At 49.3% G+C, this 19,065-nt stretch overlaps 4 protein-coding genes and 1 pseudogene across 4 annotated transcripts; 3 read left to right on the forward strand and 2 right to left on the reverse strand.

Annotated features, from left to right (window-relative positions):
* Window positions 1-39: 39 nt before the first annotated feature.
* On the forward strand, window positions 40-3,772 carry LOC112873554. Its single transcript, XM_025936551.1, has 5 exons — window positions 40-541; window positions 2,120-2,276; window positions 2,721-2,947; window positions 3,029-3,202; window positions 3,281-3,772. The coding sequence occupies exons 1-5, from the start codon at window positions 353-355 to the stop codon at window positions 3,365-3,367; spliced, it is 834 nt and encodes a 277-aa protein (XP_025792336.1). The 5' UTR covers window positions 40-352; the 3' UTR covers window positions 3,368-3,772.
* A 1,272-nt stretch (window positions 3,773-5,044) lies between these two features.
* LOC112873546 (premnaspirodiene oxygenase-like) lies at window positions 5,045-6,838 on the reverse strand. Its single transcript, XM_025936540.1, has 2 exons — window positions 5,879-6,838; window positions 5,045-5,794 (listed from the first exon to the last, which is right to left on the reverse strand). Exons 1-2 carry the CDS (start codon window positions 6,800-6,802, stop codon window positions 5,168-5,170), a joined length of 1,551 nt encoding a protein of 516 aa, XP_025792325.1. The 5' UTR covers window positions 6,803-6,838; the 3' UTR covers window positions 5,045-5,167.
* A 2,065-nt stretch (window positions 6,839-8,903) lies between these two features.
* LOC112894553 (premnaspirodiene oxygenase-like) lies at window positions 8,904-10,707 on the forward strand. Its single transcript, XM_025962304.1, has 2 exons — window positions 8,904-9,868; window positions 9,966-10,707. The coding sequence occupies exons 1-2, from the start codon at window positions 8,960-8,962 to the stop codon at window positions 10,590-10,592; spliced, it is 1,536 nt and encodes a 511-aa protein (XP_025818089.1). The 5' UTR covers window positions 8,904-8,959; the 3' UTR covers window positions 10,593-10,707.
* Window positions 10,708-12,432: 1,725 nt separating this feature from the next.
* LOC112885122 lies at window positions 12,433-13,474 on the forward strand (annotated as a pseudogene).
* A 997-nt stretch (window positions 13,475-14,471) lies between these two features.
* On the reverse strand, window positions 14,472-17,684 carry LOC112890670 (myosin heavy chain, embryonic smooth muscle isoform-like). The gene is made up of 2 exons (XM_025957522.1): window positions 17,400-17,684; window positions 14,472-16,989 (listed from the first exon to the last, which is right to left on the reverse strand). Exons 1-2 carry the CDS (start codon window positions 17,490-17,492, stop codon window positions 14,761-14,763), a joined length of 2,322 nt encoding a protein of 773 aa, XP_025813307.1. The 5' UTR covers window positions 17,493-17,684; the 3' UTR covers window positions 14,472-14,760.
* Window positions 17,685-19,065: the final 1,381 nt, after the last annotated feature.

A 19,065-nucleotide genomic window follows, 5' to 3' on the forward strand; every position in this document is an offset into this window, starting at 1 on the left:
AAAAAAACACACACATTGCAGCGTCCACAAAATGTGACGTGACCCACCCAGCGTCGCAGCCATCAAACCCAACCCAACCAACCAAGCAAGCAAGCAAGCAAATTCCCCATCCCCGAACCACCAGCGCCGCCGTCTCCGGCTCTCCGCCGCCACCGTCCGGCCACCCCGCGCGCGCCTCCCGGGAGCACAAACCCAAGCCCCGTCCCGCCGTGGATCGCCGTGTGGGGAGGGGCGTACCGGCCGGGCCCCGACGGGCCAGATGGTCTCCGGCGCCGGCGGGGGCGAGTAGCGCGGTTGGTGGCGACGAACGGATCGGCGGCGCTGTGAGGCGGCGGCGGGGGCGGGGGCCACCATGTCTGCGGTAGTGTGCGGCAAGAGGTCCTCCTCCATCTTCGGCGACGAGCTTATACCTTCCTCTTCCTCCCCTCCGTCCCCTCCCCATCACCATCACCCCTCCAAGCGGGCCCGCTGCTCCTCGGCTCGCCGGAGGGAGGCGCTGCTCCACCACCTCCTCCCCCTCTTCCCGGACATGGATCCCCAGGTTCGTTTGCGTGCTTTGTTTATCTAAAGTTAGACAAAATTCGGTGAGAGCTGGCGTTAGGATGCGGAAATGTGGCACGTTTGGTTCTAACAAAATTTTCTATTTCGTGGGTAGCGGCGTTTTAGAATCTAGATCTTGCTACTGCGAATCAGATAAGGCTGCTCCAGTTAGGTGCACCTAGATGGTATCGATTTTGGTGTGAGCACTTGGATGTGAAAAACACAGATTCTTATGGTAGTAGATTCTTGATTATGCAATTTTTGCATTCTTTCAAGATTTTCTGTAAGCTATAGTGTTTGGGTGAACCGTGACTCTCGTTTTTTAAAGTTTTGGTTTTTATTGTTTAATTTGGTGTGAGGCATTTTACTATATGAAGTCGGGTTGATGCCTTCAGATGATGGGCAAGTCTGTTTATAAGTGAAAAAGTGGAGCTAAAATGTTGACGTATGCCTGTTCAATTTTTACACAATGCTTATAAATTAAACAAAGAATGGCATGTGGGTGTTTATCAAGCAGGGAAAGTACAAATACTAACATGTGAAAGTGCAGTGCATGCAACTTGTTGGCTGCTACTATAGCCAAGCAAGAAATTTCCAGTTTGAGGATATAATAGTTCATAATTGCCCATATGGCAAGATTATCTCAACCTTCATCTAGTTCTGTGCCTTGATTTGAATACCCACCAAGAAGTTTGATATTCTGACTCCTGAGCATTTCTCAGAATCTTCAAAAGTTAATTATTTATGAACTGTCCAGTTTTCTATAGGCATGGAATTAATTGATGCCACGTACTGCGTTTATTTGAAGCTCACGTTATGTTCGCAAGTTCAGGAAGCTTTTTTCATAGTAGCATGTCTCCTTTTCTTCTAGCACTTGGAGGTGCCCTATGTGATGCTATTTATTTTGTTGAATTACAATTCTCACTGCATTATTTATTGAAAACAGTGCTTTCAATCATATGAATTCAATGAAACCAGTGTTTTAAATAGTGAGCTATAGTGGCGCCATAGTTTCTGATGCCAGTTGCTGCCACGACAGCATTATACCAAATAGCGGGCTACAGCGGCGTTAGAAAGATTGAGCAGTGCTCTCCGCTAAATTTTATAGCCTGCTATTTAAAACACTGAATGAAACTAGATATTTATATCAACTTTGTTTGAAATGTATTGCATTACTGTTAAAGATGCAGATGATACTGATAGGTTGAATGTATATATTCGACAATCACCCACCTATTTTGATATAGCAAGCTTTTGGAAAAACCTATACCCTTTTGTGTCAGTTAACAGCTAACAATATTTATATCCAGCTAACAATATTTATATCGGTCTATGTCATGTGTCCCACACATATAAGATTTTCTCACGGCGCCTTGGTATTCACATACACATATAAGATATAGTTATGCGGTTTTTTATCTGCAGCTAGGCATTTCGTTTGAACATTACCACTTTTTAGAGACTGGCAACGATAGGATTGTATTCTTGATGTATATTTAGCTTGCCTTGGTAGTGAATGAATCAAGGGATATGATGTTGATTTTAATTTGTATTATACTGATTTTTAAAATGATGTCAGTTGCTTGAAAGAGCTCTTGAGGCATCTGGAGATGATCTAGATTCTGCAATAAAAAGTTTGACTGAACTGCGTTTGGAGTCAGCTGAGGCTATCCTATCCGCTACTGTTGGTGAATCCGAGAATGGTCTATCGGCAGCTCTTAAGTTGTCGGCTGAAGGTATCGTGATTGGATTTCATTAGAAGAAGTTGCATGGGAAAAATTGTAGCATATATTAGTTGTGCATTCACATGTTTGATTACTGGCAAGAACTTTATTAGATTAATGTTTGCTACAATTACAAATTCCATCACTCGCTTGGTGTTGCTTAAATAATTTTTGGACAATGCCATCAAGGAGGCGTATTTTGTTGTCTTTCCAAAATTGCAGCATATGCCTATTTCCTTGTATTATCAATGTTTATTTGAGTTAGCAGTGAATGCCTGTATGTTGTATCAACTGTGCCAACCATCTCAGTTTGGCTGCTGTCTTTTCTTTTTCTTGGGTATTACTTAGGCTTCTATTTGTTATAGGATATGTATCATTTAGAAATCACCTTATTTTCTACATCCTAATAAATTATCTCCTTTGATGCTAACCTTTATGATTCTCCATCTTTGACAGGCACTGTTAGTAATGGCCATTTGGGTGTAGTTACTGAGCAGCCCCCTGCAACTGATAATGATCAGACAAATAATCAGAGCTCCGAATGGGTTGAGCTATTTGTTGGAGAGATGATGAGCTCCTCCGACATAGATGATGCACGAGCTCGTGCCTCTAGGGCTTTGGAGGCATTTGAAAAATCCATCATGGATCGAGTAGGGGCTGAAGCAGTGCATAATTTACACAGGGTACTATAGCATGCATTGCTTAGCATTTTAATCTGTTGGGCGTTGGGAAGCCTAAATGGTTATGTTTTCACTTGTGCTTAGGAAAATGCGATGCTGAAGGAGCAACTGTCAATAATACTGCGCGAGAATGCTGTTCTGAAGCGGGGTGTTGCGATACAACATGAGCGCCAAAAGGAGTTTGATGTGAGGACTCAGGAGGCTGACAGCCTGAAACAGTTGGTATTGCAGTATCAGGAGCAGCTAAAAACTCTTGAGGTACTCCCTGTTATCACCTCTAGCAATTTTGACCATTCAGTACAAAAGGTTAAATCTGGGAATTGTGGTTCATTGCAGATAAATAACTATGCACTTAGAGTGCATCTGAAGCAAGCTCAGCAGAACAATTCTATGCCTGGACGTTTCCCCCCTGATGTCTTCTAAGAAATGTGGTGGCCATGTACCTCTCATACTAAACAGCATGATATATTTGAAGTGAGGGAGAGGGATTCACGTGTTGCTACTGTGATATAATAGTAACTCGGGACCTTTAGGTCGAGAGCTGAAATGTTGCATATACCATCATACCACCAATCATCTGGCTTATGCAGCGAGAAAGCACCAACATCAAGGTCCTGAGATCCTATGTGGTTTGAAGTGGAGATGAAAGGGCATTTTAGGGTTGGCGGTGCACCTGGTGCTTACTGCCTGCTTGTAACATTATGTTTTGCTGGGTTTGGAATTGTAAGAACAGATGCTCCTACATTGTAATATGGAATACATAAGAATCAAGTGATGTATTTATAATATTGATAGAGAGAAGAATGCTCTGTCAGTCGGAAGAATCAAGCGATGTATCTATAATATTGATAGAGAGAAGGAAAGTTTTGTCAGCTAGAAATGTTCATGTCTAAGAGACATCTGCAATATAGGCATCTAGAGCACACGTTGAGGCATGAATATGCTTCATATTCTCGCCTGCCTGGTGGGTGGAAATGTAGACGTAAATCTTAGATGATGGAGAGAGATGCTTTCTTATGCCCTCTTTATAAAAATGATTTTTTTCGTGCAATCTATTGTCTATATATAAACATGTCGTCAATAGTGGCACATAGGAAATTTAACACGCGAAATTACTATAAGACGTGTGTTCGTTTTCTAGAGTCTAAAGTTTAGAGGTGTCACGTTAAAGAGAATTTTATCATTTAGAAGTATTAAATAAAGTCTAATTACAAAATTAATTGCAGAACCATAGGACTAATTCACGAGACGAATCTAATGAGGTATATAGTCCATAATTAGCGGATAATTTAATAAAATTCTCTTTGATATGACGGATCTAAACTTTAGATTGGAGAAAACGAAAGCACCGTTAAAAGCAATTTGATAGATGGACCCATGGTCCGATAGCCAGCATAGTAATCCACTCGGTCCGTGCGAGGACGCTGTCCCGTCAATGCCGCCGCTCTCCCAGGGCCGGCAGGACGGCGGCCGGCGACGCCGGACGCCGTTCCGCAATACCCAGGGCCTTGATGTGACGCTTTTCTTGGCAGGGAGGTTAGAATCGACATGAAAAAAAAAAAGACAGCCTCTTCCAGATACGAGCTGAACCATAGTTTGTACAGCGACACCAATAATTCAGGCCGCTTTATTCTTTTATGAAGTTGATTCAAACTCAGATGTCTAACAGGTTTGAAAATTGAAAATAGGGTTTTGACACCTGCCAGAAATACAAACAAATACTCATGGTTAAAGTTGATGAAGGAGGTTTCCAAGGAAAAGTGGTATTTGCTAAAAATACACACAAGTAAATTTCAGTATGTTGGAAAGTTGAGAAAAATTCAAAAATTTTAGTGATTTTTATCATGTGGCAAAACACAGGGTTTCATTTGCATGTATATACACACCACATTATGGTAAATATGATCTAGCCGCACAATCGCGTGGGCTATTTCCCTTGTCGTTCTTAATACAAGTTACTTTTCATGCGCTGGAACAACATGGCTTCCATAAAAATCAGATGGCATTGGGTTTGAGTGCACAACGCAATACAATCTGTCAGTAGAATATCATTTATGTGAATTCATTTATAATACCTTCTTAGCTATCATTTATATGAGAATTCATTTATGATACTATCTTCTTATCTCTCCTTCCACAATACAATCTGTCAGTAGATCTAATAATCTCACAACTCAGATTGCATATCAATCATAGCTAGGCTATAATGCTAGCTTTAAGAAGCTACTGTGTTGCTTGAAGGGACACACGAACAATGGGATGCAGAAGCAAGTCGTTCTTCTTCCGAACAGTGATGCCAATGTCCTCAGCCATGTCCAGCTCACTCGGCTTCAACCCGTCAGCGAGCTTCCAGTCGAAGTGGTAGAGCAAGGCTGCGAGTGCGAGCTCTATGTTCGACTGCGCAAACACCATTCCCGGGCACATTCTTCTCCCCGCGCCAAACGGTATGAACTCAAAGTCCATGCCCTTGAAGTCGACTGTGCCGGACTCAAACCGCTCCGGCTTAAACTCCTCCGGGTCATCCCAGTACCTAGGATCCCTGCCGATCGCCCACGCGTTCACGAACACGGTGGTGCCCTTTGGCACGTCGTACCCAAGAACCTTGCATGACTCCCTAGCCTCCCTTGGCAGGAGCAATGGCGCTGGCGGATGCAACCGCAGTGTTTCCTTGATGACCAGCTTCAAGTACTTCACATGTGCCAAGTCATCTTCCGTCACTTTGGGCTTCCCATTGAGAGTGCCACGTAGCTCGGCTTGTGCTTTCTTCATCACATCCGGGTACCTCATGAGCTCCGACATTGCCCACTCCAAAGTTGTTGCTGATGTCTCGCTTCCAGCGCTAAAAAGATCCTAATAAGCAAAGTTTTAGGAAGCTATTAATAACGAAACATGGTAAATAAAATGGAAACAAACACAATTCTTAGATGAACTTACAAGGATAACGGCTTTGATTATTCCAATGGTGAGAGGCACGTCGAGGCCACCTTCCTTTTGTACTCTCAAGAGCACGTCCACCAGGTCCTCCTCCTCCTCCTGCTGGTCATCGGTGCCGTTCGCCGCCGCCATGGCCCTCCGCTCCTCGTGCTGCTTGATGGCGCAATCCATGAGCTCAAAGTTCTTCCGGTGGTTGGCGTACGCTCGCCGCGCCGTTCCGCTGAAGAAGCTCACGAGCGGGGACGACGGGAACAGGTCGCCGAGGCTGAAGCCGGAGACGAGCTTGAGGCCCTCCTCGAGAGACACCAGGAACTCATCCCGCCTGCTGAACCTGTCCCCGATCATGGCCCGCACCGCCGAGTCGGCGACCAGCACGGCGATCCGGCGGCTGACGTTGACGGCCTCGCCCGGCGGGGCGGCCGCCACGCCGGCGACGAGGCGCGCGGCCTCGTCCTCCCGGACGCGGCGGAACGACTGGACGCGCCGTGCGCTGAGGAGCTCCAGGATGCTGATCCTCCGGAGCTGGCGCCACAGGTCGCCGTAGGGCGCGAACACCAGGCCCTGCCCGTCCTCCATCATGATCCGGATGGTGGGGCTCCACGGCCGCGTCGCGAACGTGGCGTCGTGCGTCCGCATGACCTCGCGCGCGGCGTCCCGGGACGTGGCCACCACGACGGGGACCTCGCCGAGCCTGAGGTACATGAGCGGCGCGTCCAGCCGGCGCGCGAGGTCCGCGAACGCGCGGTGCACGAGCGGCCTGCCCACCAGGTGGTGCAGGCTGCCGATCACCGGCAGCTGCCACGGGCCCGGCGGCAGCCTGACGCTGCCGCCGCCGTCGCGCTTCCGTATCAGCTGCCTGAGGAGCGCGAGAGGGAGGAGCAGAGCCAGGAAGAGGCACATGTGGTAGAACGCCGGTTGCTCCATGGAACTGGCTGGCTAGCTTCTGCAGGCTTCTTGGAGGTGCAGACCGGATCAGGCTGGATAAAGAGGCCTGATTGGACGACGCAAGCGTTGCGTACTGCAGATTCGAATGCCAGCGGACAAAACTTTCTGTTGCTACTACTTCCCCATTTGCAATGCAACTTTGTGTGGCCGGCAACTCGGCGTCGCCGTCGTCCACACGAGATGCCGCTTTGGCGTTTCAGCCGCGTCGTGGAGGGGCTCCTGGTTGATGTAAAAAACACCACCTTTCATTGAAACCTCTCTATTCTTGAGAATTTTTTTTTACTGGAGCTTTTTCTCGATATCCTAATGTAATCTAGAGTGGAATGAAAACTAAACCGATAACCCTAAAAATGGAACTAAAATCATAGCGAAAGATGGGAAGTGAAGACGAAAACAACTCTAGCCTCTTCAAATCATTTTCGACTTTATTTTTTCAGTATTTTAACAATAAATTACTAGTAACTCGATCGGTCCGTGCGAGGACGCCGTCAACGCCGACGCTGTCGCAGGGCCGGCAGGGCGGCAGCGGACAGCATCCAGCATGCGCGGCCGGCCGGCGGCGAGCCTGAGATCCCCTTTGGCGGCGACCCCGGACGCCGTTCCGCAAAACCCAGGCGTTGATTTGACGCTGTGTTTGGCAGGGGGGTTAGCATCGACGACATGAAAATGACTGCCTCCAAAAACGAGCTGAACCGGGACGATTAATAACTCTATAATTAGAACGGTGGATCCGACATGTACGTGCTACATATCGAAGTTTCGTCGTCTTCACAGTGACACACTCACACTGATGATATGATGATCGGCTTGCCGGTACGCGAGCTGGGGCAAACTGCTGCACACACTACTGTAGTCTAGTACATGCGCCCCCGCCTCCATTCGTCCGCTGTCGCCCTACGCCCCTACCCGGCTCTAGTGGCACTAGTACTGTCACCAAGCTGCTACTGAACCCGTTTGGCCGGGCTCCGCAGGTTCCGGCTCCATCCACTTTAGCACTATACTATAGTGATATACTACTGTTGTAGCTAGGTGAAGCCGGAGCTGAAGGAGCCACTGTTTTGGGCTTCTCCGGCTTCTCCTTCTTTCTAGGGCAAGGCTAATGTTACTGCACCATAAGCTGACACCAAATGAAGTAGCAACAGTTACTGCCTAGTGCACAATGTATACACCTTAAGGTGGGTCCCAGCCTATAATAAAGAATTAGCAACTTTGCAATTGTTCCACTGGTGGTGGCGTGAGTGGAGAGCAGTATCAGAGAGAGAAGGGACATGATGGGCAGAAGTGATAGATTAAATGATTTTTTATTTGCTTATGGTGCATCTTAAGCTTGAGGTGCACTCGCAACAAAAAAAAAGCTTGAGGGGCACTCTAAAAGATTCTTTCTTAAGGTGTTGGTGTTGCTGCACAATGGTTATGGTCTATTTCTGTAGCAGCATTGATTGCTTAATGCCATCTTTCTTCACACATTAGAGCTGCCCTTAGTACATTTTTTATTTCGATTTCCGTTCCAGCTTCCTGCTATAGTTGTTAACAGTTCTCCGGCTGAAATCTAGCCAAACGGGCTCTTACTATCACCGCCGACCCTGTCAGCTACCCCGCCTCGCTCGTCGCCATCCAATCGACCAATCCAATCAGTACGATGCCCTGAGCCCCTGACCATCGTTGCCACCAAACTAGTCGTTCTCTACCACCGCGGTTGGAGGCGCATCGTCATCTCGTCTGCTGCCCTGGTCGCTACACCACCACCACCCAATCCAAAGAGCCAGCGACCTCCCTAGCCATGCATCCTCTGCAACCCAGGTGCCACAATACACAGCTCGTCAGATTAGATCAGCGCACGCATGAGCGGTTTGGTGCCTAGTTCCCTGTTGCAACAATGCTGCAGCATCTCTTGGTGCTTCGCCGCGGTCGCCTTGGAAAGTTCGAGACGACCACAGGCATGGCGCCAAACGAGCTGCTGCTTACGATGGACAATTTCTTGTCGTACGCTCAACACCGAAGCAAAAAATCCCTTGTGGCCTGTAATTATATACGTGCCTCTCCTCTAAACTGGTTCAGAAACCATTCAGTTCTTGGTTAGCCTCAACAGCCATTGCTCTCTCTGCTAGTAGACTCCGATCCATTAATTAGCATACCATGGAGCAGCTCACGTACTACCTGTACCTCTTCTCGGCGCTCCTCCTCCCTCTCCTGCTTCTCAAGCTCACGAGGCGCGGCGACGACAGTGGCCTGAGGCTGCCGCCGGGCCCGTGGCGGCTGCCGGTCATCGGCAGCCTCCACCACCTGCTCGGCAGCCCGCTGCCCCACCGCGCCATGGCCGGCATCGCGCGCCGGCTCGGCGCGCCGCTCATCTACCTCCGGCTCGGGGAGGTCCCCGTGGTCGTGGCGTCGTCCCCGGACGCCGCGCGCGAGTTCATGAAGACGCACGACGTCAGCTTCGCCACGCGCCCGTGGACGCCCACGATGAGGGTCTTCGTGGAGGACGGGGAGGGCCTGGTGTTCGCGCGCTACGGCGCGCTGTGGCGGCAGCTCCGCAAGATCAGCATCCTGGAGCTGCTCAGCGCCCGCCGCGTCCACTCGTTCCGCGGCGTCCGGGAGGAGGAGGCCCGCCGCCTCGTGGCTGCCGTCGCCGCGGCCGGCGAGGGCGCCGCTGTCAACGTCAGCGAGCGGATCGCCGTGCTCATCACGGACACGGCGGTGCGCTCCATGATCGGCGACCGGTTCGAGAGGCGGGAGGAGTTCCTGGAGAACCTCGCGGAGGGGATAAAGATCACCTCCGGGTTCAACCTCTGCGACCTGTTCCCGTCGTCAAGGCTCGTCAGGCTTGTCAGTGGCACGGAACGCCGGGCGCAGGCAAATCACCGCAGGAACTTCGAGCTCATGGACTACGCCATCAAGCAGCACGAGCAGCGGAGGGCGGCCATGGTAGAATCTGCAGATGGCACCGTGGAAAAGGAGGACCTGGTGGACGTGCTCCTAAGGATACAGAGGGAAGGTGGTCTCGAGGTGCCCCTCACCATGGGAATGATCAAGGCCGTCATCCTTGTAAGTTACCATTGCAAGTCTGTGTAACGCTTTGCCTAGCATGCAGGTGACTAGTTCATGAGTTCATGTACATTGAGTTTCCTTGTTGCATATATAGGATCTTTTCGGTGCCGGGAGCGAGACATCGGCGAATACACTCCAATGGGCCATGTCAGAGCTCGTAAGAAACCCAAACGTGATGCAGAAGGCACAAGCCGAGGTGCGCGGAAAGCTTCAAGGCAAGCCAATGGTGACCGAAGATGACTTGGCCGACTTGAGGTACACGAAGCTCATCATCAAGGAGACCCTAAGGCTGCATCCGGTGGTGCCGCTGCTCGTCCCAAGGGAGTGCCGGGAGCCATGCAAGGTCATGGGCTACGACGTCCCCAAGGGGACCACCGTGTTCGTGAACGTTTGGGCGATCAACAGGGACCCCAGGTACTGGGACGACGCCGCGACGTTCAGGCCGGAGCGGTTCGAGGCTGGCACCGTCGACTTCAAGGGCACGGACTTCGAGTACACGCCGTTCGGGGCGGGGCGGAGGATGTGCCCTGGCATGGCGTTCGCGCAGGCGAGCATGGAGCTCGTGCTCGCCGCGCTCCTGTACCACTTCGACTGGGAGCTGCCTGGTGGGATGCCGCCGGACGAGTTGGACATGGCGGAGGAGATGGGCATCACCGTCCGGAGGAAGCACGACCTTTACCTGCGTCCGGTTGTCCGTGTGCCACCACATGTAACACCATAGATGTTCTAGAGAGTACAATTCATCACCCTCTCCGTGCTTTTCACGCTAATTAAACTGCAGAGTGCGAGCTGGCTGTGACTTAACTAAGTACTTGCAACACGTTATTTTGCTTTAATTTGTGAAACACGCGGATGAGAGCCCATGTTGTTGTGAAGTGCCATAAGAAGATGAGAGGCTGGTGACAAAAAAAAAGCCTCTTCACTTCTTCCACATCTCGCATACAGGTATACCAACGTGTTCCAAATTGAAATATCATCGGACGAACCAGACATGTAAACCCGAGCATGAATCGGCAAGCGCTGTCGCATTGCTTTGCTTCCAGCATTGCAGTGTTGCATTTCTTCGAGTGTTGCAAGAGCCTCTTCACAAAGGTCATGCTGCACATATCCAGCAATCATGGAAGCCCAAGACACCACATCTTTCCAGCAATCTCATGGTATGCTCCAATGTCACCACTTCTTGATCTCTATGTGAAATGTGGTTTTGGGAAGATAGATGGTTTGGAATTCTAGTCTAGGCATCCAGTTTTGGCCTTTGTATGTGATTGTCAATGAAAAAAGGGCTATACTATTGATGGGGTGTGGGATGGAACTGACCTAAAATTTATATTTAGAAGGACAGTTTCTGAACATGGCATGTCTATGTGGTATGAGATCTGTAATATTGTAGAGTCTCTTACATTAAATGAGGGGGAGGATAGCCTGATTTGGAGCTTTAGCTCCTCGAGTACTTTTTCTGTCCAATCTTTATATGGTGTGATTAGTTTCAGAGGTGTGAAACCTGTTTATCCACAGACAGTTTGGGGTATGAGGATTCCTCCTCAGGTCCAAGTGTTCCTCTGGCTTCTCAGCAATAATAAACTGCTCACTAGAGACAATCTAAGTAAAAGAAGGCCGGTGGAGGATAAAACTTGTGTTTTCTGTTCTGAAAATGAGTCGATTGTGCATCCGTTCTTTGAATGCTGTGTGGCAAAAGAGGTTTGGGCTCTTTGTGCTAACAGCTTGGGTATTACTCTGAATCCCGGGTTTGAGTCAATTGCAAAGATTTTGGATCTGCAAGAAAAAACATGCTATCACAAACCTGTGTACATCCGAACGCCTTTTGTTTTCAGGGGGAATGCTGGAGAGACGTGCGAAGAGTGCTCACCAAAGCCTGCGGGATGAGGAGGAGGTGGAAAAGCCTTTGCAAAGGTTCAGAAGAGATGCAGCTGGAAGAGATTGTGGAGAAGATGGAAACAGTAGCACAACATCCGCTGCGCATCTGCTAGGAGCAAAAAGCTTCGTTGGGTGTTCAGCTGAGACAAAGCTTATAGGGGAGGGGAGCAGCCGCTTCATCATCTTCTGGCGCGACCGTAGCAGCATGTGAAGTTTTGGCTTCGAATCTATGCACTGAGAGCGTGTTTGGGAGAGCTCCAGCTGGCTTTGGCTCCTCCTGATAATAAAATCCTGTTTACTAAAACCGTTTTTCTCTCTTCTCTTTCCTCACTCTCTGGCTCTGGCTCTGCGAGAGGGAGAGGATAGACTGATGAGAAGTTAAATGAGGGGATTGCTCTTTTCTCTAATTAAAAAAAAGTATATATCACAGAACAGTTCTTTCTCTATCATTGCAAATTTGCACAATTATTTCTTTTTTCAAAACTAAAATTTGTACAATTCCAAATTCAATGATCCTGGGACATTTAAGTATCAGTGCACGCGGTGCGTGCGTGCGTGCGTGTGCTACTCTCCTTCAAGCATCAGTCGCTTCGGAACGCACGGCTGCGCTACGGGCATGAAGCCAAATTAAAATAGGAGCTGTTCAATGGAAATTGGCTTCTCATACTTATCCTCTCCGTATATGTATGTGTGCACAATTGCGTCTTCTCTCGTCGTCGTCGACACCAGGCAACCAGCATGGAGCAGCTCACGTACTACTGGTGCCTCTCCTCCTTCCTCTCGCAGCTCGCAAGCTCATCACGAAGCCCGACAACAATGGCGCCCCGAGGCTGCCGCCAGGCCCGTGGCAGCTCCCGGTCATCGGCAGCCTCCACCACCACCTCCTCCGCAGCTCGGTCGCGCACCGCGCCATGGCCGGCCGGCATCGCGCGCCGGCTCGGCGCGCCGCAGCTCATCTACCTCAGGCTCGGGGAGGTCCCGGTGGTCGTGGCGTCGTCCCCGGACGCCGCCCGCGAGTTCCTCACGACGCACGACGCCAACTTCGCCACGCGGCCCTGGAGCGCCACCGTCAGGACCATGATAGTCGACGGGCAGGGCCTGCTGTTCGCCCGCTACGGCGCGCTGTGGTGGCAGGTGCGCAAGGTCATCACCATCCTGGAGCTCCTCAGCGCCCCGGCGTCCAGTCTTTCCACCGCGTCCGGGAGGAGGAGGCCGGCCGCCTCGTCGCCTCCGTCGCGGCGGCGGCGGGCGGGACGCCGTGAACGTCAGCGAGCGGGTCGCCGTGCTCGTCACGGACTCGGTGGTGCGCGTCATGATCGGCGACCGGTTCGAGAGGCGGGAGGAGTTCCTGGAGGGCCTGGACGAGGCGATAAAGATCACGTCGGGGTTCAACCTCAGCGACTTGTTCCTCCCGTCGAGGCTCGCGAGGCTTGTCGGCGGCACGGCGCGCCAAGCGGAGGCGAATCACCGCAAGAACTTCGAGCTCATGGACTGCGCCATCAAGCAGCACGAGCAGCGGAGGGCGGCCATTGCAGCGGCCGCGCGCGGACGGCGCCGGGGAAGAGGAGGTCCTGGTGGACGTGCTCCTGAGGATTCAGATGGAAGGTGGCCTCGAGGTGCCCCTCCCTCACCATGGGAGTCATCAAGGCTGTCATCCTAGTAAGTGACCATCAGACCATGCAAGGGCACTACCGTCTTCGTAAACGTTTGGGCGATCATGATCAGTAGGGACCTCAATTACTGGGACGATGCGGAGATGTTCAGACCGGAGCGGTTTGAGTCCACCACTGTCGATTTTCAAGGCACGGATTTTGAATTCACACCGTTCGGGGCAGGACCACGAAGGATCTGCCTGCCCTGGCATGACATTTGCGCAAGCCGGCATGGAGCTCGCACTTGCAGCGCTTCTGTACCATTTCGACTGGGAGCTCCCTGCCGGGCTGCTGCCGAGGGAACTGGACATGGAAGAGGTGATGGGCCGGCATCACCGTTAGAAGGAAGCGTGACCTGTATCTGCATCCAGTTGTCCGTGTGCCACCACAGGATGAACCGTAGCTGCTTTGCATGAGTGTTTCTGAAGCCCACGTACGGTATCACGCGATCACCTATATAAAATGGACATGCATTCCGTTAATAAAAATGCATTAGCTGCAATGCATGTATGTGACTTAGCCTTTGTGACGATTGACTTGAACTACCATTGGCAAACAATCTGGTTTTCCTTTGTCAAAATGTTGAATTTCTCTGCAAAAGATCTAAAGAAGAACAAGCAAAGTAAGTATTTTGCAGTACGTGACCGTGAGAAGTTCAAGGTTCAATAGTTCATCAGGTCACTTTGGGTTTCGGTTGCTTAGTTTATAGGGCACTGTAGCTATTCATAAACAATATAATGTATGTTGATTGTATATTTTTTTCATTATTTTCTAGAAGATACATCGCATATGCATCCAAAATTCATGAAGTACTTCTTGTACACTGCTTAATCCATTAATTCTATGTCTTGTAAACTTGTCAGCATAAGTTTACATGTGATATACACTAGCAGTATGAATGTTTACAAAATTTTCATGTGTGAACATACCAAGAAGCAGTTTTGCTTTGAGGATTTACATTGCGTTGCATGTGCGATAGGCTGATATAGTAGCAACATGCGTCCTTGCAAGAAATTAAATGTGTGATAGACTGGTTAGCTGACGATGGATCCAAATTCGTTTGGATATATGGATGGAGGGAAGAAAGGGGCGGCAGTTTGTTTGTATGATGTAAACATCGCTACGAATTACAATGTCGTATGTAAACACACAAGGTCAGTCAACAAAACCGTCTTCCTTTTACCCCAAACCCGAACAATCTATGACTTTTTTATGATGTCACATCCACAGAACTGAAAGAACAAAAAGAAATCCTGAGGCCGCCAAGGAAAGGAAACGAAGGTAACAATTTCAGCTGCATCATTCCAGTTGGCATAAAATCATTCTCATGATGCAGAAATCTGTTTCAGTTATGATATGATGCTACGGTTCCTCAGCGTCATTTATTCCAGCACTGGCGACGAGTTCTTCTGTCAAAGAAAACAGCCCAACGATCTCCTTTTTAGCTTCAAGAATCACGTTCATTTTCTTCTTTGGTTCCATTTTGGAAGCACCTTCACTGATGTTTGCATTTCGGGATGCAAGCAGATTGGTACCAGAATCGGTTCTACCACTTCTCAAGAATGCTTTAGTGATATCGGCAAGCTTCTTCAACATAGTACTAGCAGCTAGTGCCTCCCCCTCCACAGATTCGAGTTCATGCTTTCGGAGCTCCACTTCTTCCACATTGTTGGCTTTGGTTGCCTCATCAGCAAGGCTAGACAGTCTCCTGACGTCGTTGGGATCTATGGATAGCTCTTCCAATTTGTCTAGTTCCTTGTCCCTCACATCTAACCTTCTAAGTACTGCCTTCAGCTCTAGGTCTTTTGCGTCAAGTGCTTTATATGCAGCTCTTAAGTCCACGTCTTTCTGTTCCAAGGATTCTTTCAGCATGTCGATGTCAGCCTCCAGTTGATTATGTTTATGCAAATTCGACTCAAGGGCTGTGTCTGTGCTTAAAATTTCATCATCGAGCAAGTTATAAATGTCAAATTCTTCACCTTCTACAGAACCTATAAGATTGCCAGTGAGCTCAACTATCTTTTGCACCACAGATTCAGCTTGTGAGCGTCCTAATCTCATCTTATCCAATTCATCCTGCATTAATTGTATACGTTGCTCTTTATCCTGTAGTTCGGATCTAACCTGAACAAGTTGATCCTCCTTGGTATTTATCATATGCTGAAGTTCAACAACTTCATTGTTAACTTCGTCAAGTCTTCGTTGTGTCTCCAGAAGCTCCAAATCTTTCTCTTGAACGGCAAATTGTATGGAGTCCACCTTCAATTTCATATCTTCGACTTCATGTCTGGCCTCTAACAACTCATTCTCTTTTGTTTCGACAAGCTTTTGTGAATTGAAGTACTCATTCTCCTTCCGAGCTAGCTCCTCTTGAAGCAAGTCTACCTCCTTAGTTTTCTGTTCCAAGCTCTCCCTTTCTTTTGTTAACATAGCCTCTAGGGACTCAACCTTCTTCATTTCCTCAAGTAACCGTGATTCAAGCTCACTACAGCGAGTTTTTACAGCGCTGAGCTCATTTGTCTTTCCTTGAATCTCCAGTTGAGCAGCTTCCAGACTCTGAGTATAAGAAATAAGCAATGCTTTTTGGTCTGTGAGTTCCTGCACTTGCTTACTCAACTGCGCCGCTTGGTCTTCAATTTGCTTGCGCGAGAAGGTGAAAGCCTCTTTTGAAGCCATTAGTTCGGAACGTACAGCATCCAGCAAAGATCTCACACGTTTGAAGTCATCTATAGTATCCTTGATATTATCCTTATCCTTGGATGCCATTTGCGCCAGTTCCTTTAACTCTTGCTGTGCTGCTATCCATCCTAAACTCTGCTTCTCAAGTTCCTGTTCTGCAACTTTCAGTTTCTCCTCATTAGCTTTCCTCAATTCATTTGATCTGGCAACCTCAGTTTCCTTTGTTTTAATTTCATTCTGGAGCTCCCTAATTGTTGCTTCTTGCCGTGCAAGGGCCTGATTAGCTACAAGAAGCTCTTGTTCCTTGGACTCAATCTCTGAACGCATCAAGGCTGCTTCCTCGTTCTTCTTCAGCATATCCTGTTTAAGCTTATCCACTTCAATCACCTTCTTAGAAAGCGCAGCTTGTGAACTAACAATTTTCTTGTCTTGTTCCTCAACTAGAAGCTTCAGATTATTGATCTGCCTAACCTGTAAAGATAAATCCCTACTCGCCTTCATCAGTGCTTTCTCCATTTCATGTTGTCTTGAATACGCTTTGATGATGTCTTCCTCCCTCTGATCAAGGTCCTGCTTCGTCTGGTTCAGCCTTGACCGATCAACAGAAACTTTCTTCTCCGCATCCCGAAGGTCCCTCTCTTTTTTCCTTAGGATAGACAAGGCAGCCTCAAATTCAGTCTTCAGGACCTCGATGCTCATGCTCAGCTCCCTATCCTGAGAAGCACTTGGATCTAGGCTCTTTGTCTTTGCGAACAATCGCTCCAATAGTTCCCTAGCGGGCTCGGTCCCATTGTCACCATTGGTGATATCTGATTTAACACCTTTTACAACAGATCTGATCAAAGGGTGAGAACATTTCATATGCTGTGCCTGAGAAGCTGCCAGGAAGCTCAGCTTCTGCCTGAACAAAACCTGAAAGGTTGCAGGAAACAATGCATGGGAGGACTGTTAGGATAATGACAGGGCCGCAAATGAAGCCATCCATGCACATGAAAAATTGCTCAAGTTGAAGAACTCAAATGAAATTTTACTTAAAAATATCGCAGTTCACAAATGCTAATTCATGATGAAGTGTCCGAATTTTGGTATAACATCTATTCATCTATTACTACATAAATATCTTTGTTTTCACGACAATGTGCAGTTAATGCAACAATAGATTTCACTGCAATGGCGATTCGATTAACCTGATATACATACAGAATTAACCACCATGAAAATGCAGCCAACAGAATATGAGTTAGAAATCCAAATCTCATCTTTTATCTTGAAACAGAGGTAAACATCGTGATGAGAAACAGCAAAGGTAAGAGGGTGCTCACGTGAGTGGCGGCGCGGCAAGGCCGGGAGGTGCGGAGAGCGGCGGCGGCGGCCGCCGCCCCGGCCGCCGGCGAAGAGGTGGAGGAGAGGGGCATGGCCGCGGAACATGGGGCGGAGGGGGATCCCGGCCGCCCGGAAGCGATCGGATGGATGGCGACGCGCGCGCGGGCGGGCGGGCGAGGCGAGAGCTGCGGCTGCGGAGAGGGATGAGGTGGTGGAACTGGGGACGCCCAGGCCCGGCCGCGTGTGGAGCGCAGCGCTGCGCGGATGACGCGAGGAGCACGAGAGACCTGTGTTTTTCTTTTCTTTTCTTTTTACCTTCCCTTTTCTTCTCGTTTATTTTTCTGCGAATTGTTTTTCCTTTTCTTTTTCTTGAGAGAGAAGGGCTGGGGACTTGAGGATGGGCCGTTTTGCCCAGGAGACTTGAGAAGCCCACGAGGTTCTGGCCTTCTGGGCTTTGCGTCAAGTCTGCTTATTCAGGCCCGGCTCAGCCCATGAATTGGTCGAAAGTGGCTAAACAGCTCATGAGCTCAACGCCTCAGCCTCCTTCCCCGGCACCGGCAGAGCAGTGGGTGCGGCGGACACCTGCTACTCCACTGAACCCCGCGTCGCCTCTCTGACCAAAACTCTGCTCCTCGCGCGGTGGCATGGCGATCCCCATCCTCGCCGACATGTGCTGGCCGCGCCCGCGCTGCGCGAGCACGGATGACGACACGACGCCTGCGGCGCGTACAGCAGCGAGCAGCTCTTCCGGTTCCGGCGCAGCGGCCGCGTGCGCTCGAGCAGGCAGCAGAGCACAAACTGGCCACGTGTCGATGTGCTTGTCGACCCTGTTGATCTCGCGTAGCATCTTCTTGAGCTCCCCGCGAGATTCCCGACCCGCGGTGAGGACCCGCAGCGCGCCAGCGGCCTGGGACTCGTCGCGCCGCCGCGGCGCGCCATCGTGGACGCCTTGACTTCCCCCACTAGTACTCCGGCTGCTTGTGGCGGCGCCGGCGGACAGGAACGGATGCCATGGGGAGAGCAGAAGCAAATGAGATGAAGGGACTAATCTGCAAATACTTGAGGTTTTCTTTTCTGTAAAAGTTCGGATTGCGATTAATATTCTCCAAGCTCGACGAGCCGGAGACGCCAAAGAAAGAGCAAGTGACATGGCCGTTGCTCAAGAGACCAAGGAGGCATGCTGTGTGCATGACTTGAGATTTACATTGATCGTTTTGTGCATGTAAAATTACTCGATCTGTTTGTTCTCAGGTAGATGAGGATGCGTCAGATTTGTTTGCCATTTCTCTGTGGTTAGTGGTTTTCTAATGGAATTGGCAAGATCTGCATGTTCCTCCTCGCTGAATCCAGACTATCTAGAACACCCTGGAAGCCTCCAGAACATTCTAGACATTGATTTCCTGGACTTTCAATTCCATTTCCATTAAACAACCTGGTGGGTTCTTAGCAGATTTTGCCAAATCATTCCAGCAGGAACATTCTGGATACTCAGCCTAGTTTCCAATAGATTGTTCTTACACCGAGGGAACAATCAGACAGTAAAGCGTTTCGAACGCTGAGCAGTCTGGACGTTGCAAAAGAACTGCTAGTACTAAAGATGAAATACATGTGAAAATACAAGATGAATTTCCAGCAAAGTTTTTTTTGAAAAAATCAAATTACTCC

This window comes from Panicum hallii, chromosome 1, assembly GCF_002211085.1.
Source record: "Panicum hallii strain FIL2 chromosome 1, PHallii_v3.1, whole genome shotgun sequence".
Taxonomy (NCBI): Eukaryota; Viridiplantae; Streptophyta; class Magnoliopsida; order Poales; family Poaceae; genus Panicum; species Panicum hallii.